This window comes from Brassica napus, unplaced genomic scaffold, assembly GCF_020379485.1.
Source record: "Brassica napus cultivar Da-Ae unplaced genomic scaffold, Da-Ae ScsIHWf_670;HRSCAF=978, whole genome shotgun sequence".
Classification (NCBI taxonomy): domain Eukaryota; kingdom Viridiplantae; phylum Streptophyta; class Magnoliopsida; order Brassicales; family Brassicaceae; genus Brassica; species Brassica napus.
The window spans coordinates 30001-35000 of record NW_026016727.1 but is presented as its reverse complement, the minus strand read 5'-3'; the positions used below and the strand labels follow the sequence as shown (position 1 = coordinate 35000).

Sequence of the window (5000 nt, the reverse complement as noted above, 5' to 3'; positions counted from 1 at the left end):
TTCGACCGTTTGGGAAATCTCTCCAGAGGTTCCTATTATGTTCAGGTCGTCCACATAGACAGACATTATAACATAGCCCTTGCTGTCGAATTTCTTTATGAATATACATGGACTTATTGGATCGTTCTTATATCCCTCTTTGGTTAGGTACTCGGACAGCCGGTTATACCACATTCGACCTGACTGTTTTAAACCATATAAAGCTTTGTTCAGCTTAATGCAATGTTGTTCTCGAGAACCTTTCTTATCTTTGAGCTCAATACCCTCTGGAATTCTCATATGTATTTCGTTGTCCAGTGGTCCGTACAGGTATGCTGTAACTACATCCATTAGGCGCAAATCAATGCTCTCTCTCACGGCCAGACTGATTAAGTATCTCAATGTAGTCGCATCCACCACAGGGGAATAAGTTTCCTCAAAGTCTATTCCAGGTCTTTGTGAGAATCCTTGTGCTACAAGCCGTGCTTTGTATCTCACTACTTCTCCTTTCTCATTTCTCTTCCTTACAAAGACCCATTTGTATCCCACTGGTTTGACATCTCTAGGTGTCAAGATTATAGGGCCAAAAACGCCTCTCTTTCTTAATGATTCTAACTCCACGTTTATAGCTTGTTTCCATTTGATCCAATCCGATCTTAGCATGCATTCTTGTATGGACGTGGGTTCTAGATCCTCATCTTTATCCATGATCTCAAGTGCTACCTTGTATGCAAATAAATCATCAACGTTGATATCTTTTCTGTTCCATTGTTTTCCAGACATCACATGGTTTATAGAGATCTCTTGATTGTCCGGTTCTGGTGTCCCGTGAAGTCCAGCGTCCCGGACCTCACTTGGAGGAACGACCGGATCATCGGGTATGGACGGTTCACTCGGCTCGACCGTCATGGTCGGCTCGACCGTTCCATCTATGTCCTGGACGGTTTTCTTAATGCTCTCGGATCCAGCACCTTTCTTGGATTTCCGAGGCTGTTTGTCTTTGGAACCAATTGGTCTGCCACGTTTTAGACGTTGCTTAGACTCTGTAGCCACTTGACATTGTCCATCTTGGACGTCTAATCTTACAGGTGCATTACAAGCCGGGATGTGTGATATTGTCACTCTATTTGGGTCAGCAAATGTATCTGGCAGTTTATTAGCTAGCTCTTGAAGATGTATTATCTTCTGGACTTCTAAATCACAATCTTTAGTCCGAGGATCTTGCCAAGATGTCGATGGTCTAAACCATTCTATTTCTTTTGTTATCAACCGGCTGTTATCTCCCCCTAAGGACGGATATGTGGACTCATCAAACTGTGAGTCTTCGTATCTGGCCTTAAACAAATCACCGGTTGTTGGCTCAAGATACTTTATAATACTTGGGGATTCATATCCTACGTATATTCCCATCCTCCTCTGCGGTCCCATCTTAGTTCTCTGTGGTGGAGCAATTGGAACGTAGACGGCACATCCAAATGTTTTGATGTGGGACACGTCTGGCTCATGACCCGTAAGTAATTGGGATGGTGAATATCTATGCTCACTAGATGGCCTGATGCGAATCAGTTCCGTAGCATGTAAAACCGCATGTCCCCATGCTGATACCGGAAGTTTAGACTTCATAAGTAATGGACGGGCTATCAGCTGGATACGTTTAATGAAAGATTCGGCCAAGCCGTTCTGTGTATGGACATGTGCCACGGAGTGTTCTACTTTTACCCCCATGGACATACAGTATTCATTAAACGCCTGGGACGTGAACTCACCAGCATTGTCTAGACGTATAGTCTTGAGTGGAAAGTCTGGAAAATGTGCTCTCAGCCTTATCATCTGAGCAAGCAGCCGTGCAAAGGCTAGGTTCCGAGTGGACAACAGACATACATGCGACCATCTGGTCGATGCATCAATGAGGACCATGAAATATCTAAACGTCCCACACGGTGGGTGTATTGGTCCGCATATGTCCCCTTGGATCCTTTCCAGAAAGTTCAAGGTTTCTTTATTAACCTTGGCTGGTGATGGCCTAGTTATGAGTTTCCCTTGTGCACATGCAGCACATGTGAGATTTCGTGGGATCACTCCTTTAAACGTGTGCCCTAATGAATTCATCATTAGTTTTCGCATCATTCCTGTTCCGGGATGGCCAAGCCGGTTATGCCATAAAGTGAATAGCTCTGAGGTATTTGCCTCGACCATACTGATCCTTGCATAGTAAAGACCAGTGGACATTGCGGGCATGGTCTCTAGGATCTTTTTATTGCCTTTGGTGATCAAAGTTATGTTAAGGAATTCTTTGTTTCCTTCTTCCCATGTTTCAAGGTGAAAACCGTTCAACCTTATGTCCTTGAAACTCAATAAGCTTCTTCTAGAGCTTGGGGAATACAAGGCGGTTTTGATCTCTAGGTGAGTGCCTTTGGGCATCATCACATAGGCCTGGCCGTGACCTTCAATCAGGCTGGCCTCACCCGCAATGGTTTGTACCTTTGCACTTTGCATTGTGAGATTCATGAAATACCTTTTGTCTCTAAGGATCGTATGACTTGTGCCACTATCCACCACAAGTATACTCATCTCATCACTCATTTCTATAAGTAAAATTTACTAGACTTTAGAGACTTTGTAAAACTTTTATTATAAATGTCATTTCATAAAATAAAACACCAAATCAAAGACATAAAGCAATAAGACAATGTGATTCGAAAAACTAGTCCTTTAGACAATCAGAAGTTTCAAAATCCATTTGATCATCCTTGTTGTCTCTGTCGGATTCATCATCAGCATCATACCCATATCCTTTGTCATCATGACCGTTTTCTTGGATCATGTTTGCCTCCGGGTTCTTGTTCTTGATACTCTCTTGATAGAGTTCGCACAAGTGCTTTGGAGTTCTGCAGTTCTTGGCCCAATGATTGTCCATCCCGCATCTGTGACATAAGGACTTGGACGTGTAAGATGGTTTGGATATACCACCTCGTCCACGGCCATAACTCCCTCGGCCCCGACCGTAATTGGAACCACGACCACGGTTATTGTGGTTTCCCCTACGGCCGGTTGAGTAGCTATCTCGACCATTATGGTTGTCACGTCTACGCCCCCTGTACCCACCACGGCTATGACCGTATGGTTTCCTGTTGTCTTGGGCATAGTAGATTTCCTTGGGATCTTTCTTTTCAATGTCATGGGCTTCGGGTAATGGTGCTGTCCCGGCCGGTCTAGCTCCACTGTTCTTCATGAGAAGCTCATTATTTGCCTCGGCCAAGAGTAGACAGGAGATCAGATCAGTGTATGTGGCAAAACCTTTTGTTCTATACTGCTGCTGCAGTACAGAATTCGACTGATTGAAAGTCGTATAGGTCTTTTCAAGCATCATAACATCAGATACTTCTTCACCACACAGTCTTAGTATTGAGACGATTTTGAACAAGGCCGAGTTGTACTCATCCACGGACTTGAAGTCCATGAATCTGAGATGCATCCAATCGTGCCTTGCCTTTGGAAGCAACACCATCTTTTGGTGATCATATCTGTGCCTTAAAGCATTCCAAAGGTCCAATGGATTCTCAATCGTCATGTACTGATCTTTAAGACCTTCAATGAGATGATGGCGCATATAACATATGGCCCTGTATCTATTCTTTTCATTCTCATTGCTGTCCTCGATGATAGTATCACCGAGTCCCTTGGATTTTAGACTAATCCTTGTGTCTAGCGCCCACTGCAAGTAATTGTCTCCGGAGAGATTCAGGGCTGCATAGTCTCTGTTTGCTATTTTCGACATCTGATCCACATTATCATGCAAGACATTAGATTCATAATGGGATCACGTGGCCGCATGATATATGCAAGCTCGGCCACAACACGTCTTATGCATTTATGATGTTCAAACAATTCTAATTCGACCATGGTGCTATCAAGCAAGCCGCACGGCTATATGATCAATCAATGGGTTCGGTTATGTAATTCTAAAACTACCATGGTGCAATCAATCCTAAAAACAATTCTACATGTACCAGAAAGTTTTAATGCCACACGGCCATATGAGTTAAATGCAATCAGATTCGAGATCATGTGTTTCTATATGCTGGCCGATCGGTTTTAATCAGTTGTGAATGCAATACCATATTCAGATTTATGCAGAAACAATTTTAAAAACATTCCTTATGATCCTTAGGGTTTCAATCTTTAATTTTCTATCAATCTTATGTTTAAGGTTTCAAGGCCTTAAGTATTTTCAGTTTCAAACAGATTAATTCAATCAATCTAAACATTCCTAAACCTCAATTCAAATCAGAAATCAATCAATCAAGATCAACCTTAAAATCGGCTAGATGCTTCCTTTAGGGGTTAGGGTTTTCGATTCCATTGAATTAGGGTTTGCCAATTTCAGATTCAATCAATCAACAAACAAGACAGGTTCTAATAGGAATCGATTCATGTTTCTAGTTCTAAAGCTTTGTCGATTTTAGTCTTAAGTTTCTTTTAGGGTTTCATGGTTTCCATAATGATGGAATTAGGGTTCTTCCTGTTCTAGGTTCTCAGATTGTGTTTATACCTTAGTTTAGTAGGGGTTTATGAACCGGACCACCAGAGAATGAAGGAGACTTCGAGCTGAGATGATCGGACGTCTGCTGCCTTCTATCGGGTCCCGGATTGGACGATCGTGGGCTGGAGGCGTCTCGGCTGCGAGCTGGACGGGTATCGGATCGTCTCGGGCTGATCGCGTGGTTCGGGTTCGATCGCGAGCTGATCTGCGGTTCTACTCGGTCTGGATCGTGATCTGAGAAGCTGAGATGGTTCTCCTGAGTTCTTGATGAACAAGGGACAAGATCAGGTTTAGGGTTTTGGTTTTGGATCGCCGGCTTAGACTTTTGGGGTTTCTAGTTTCGATTTTGGTCTCAGGGTTCAGAGGCTATCGTGCTGATAACGTGTTGTGAACAGAGAGATGAAATCGTGTGTTCTGTTCTTATTCATTCTGAATCAAAGTGTTCCCTTATATAGGGGATACAAGGGATGAGTAAAAT

General features: G+C 43.0%; 1 protein-coding gene across 1 annotated transcript; it reads right to left on the bottom strand.

Moving 5' to 3' along the window:
* Positions 1 to 2852: 2852 nt before the first annotated feature.
* LOC125604946 lies at positions 2853 to 3589 on the bottom strand (the record flags this gene model as incomplete). Its single annotated transcript, XM_048775055.1, has 1 exon — positions 2853 to 3589. A coding segment is annotated over exon 1 (737 nt), but the record flags the coding sequence as incomplete, so codon positions are not given.
* Between the last annotated feature and the right edge of the window lie 1411 nt (positions 3590 to 5000).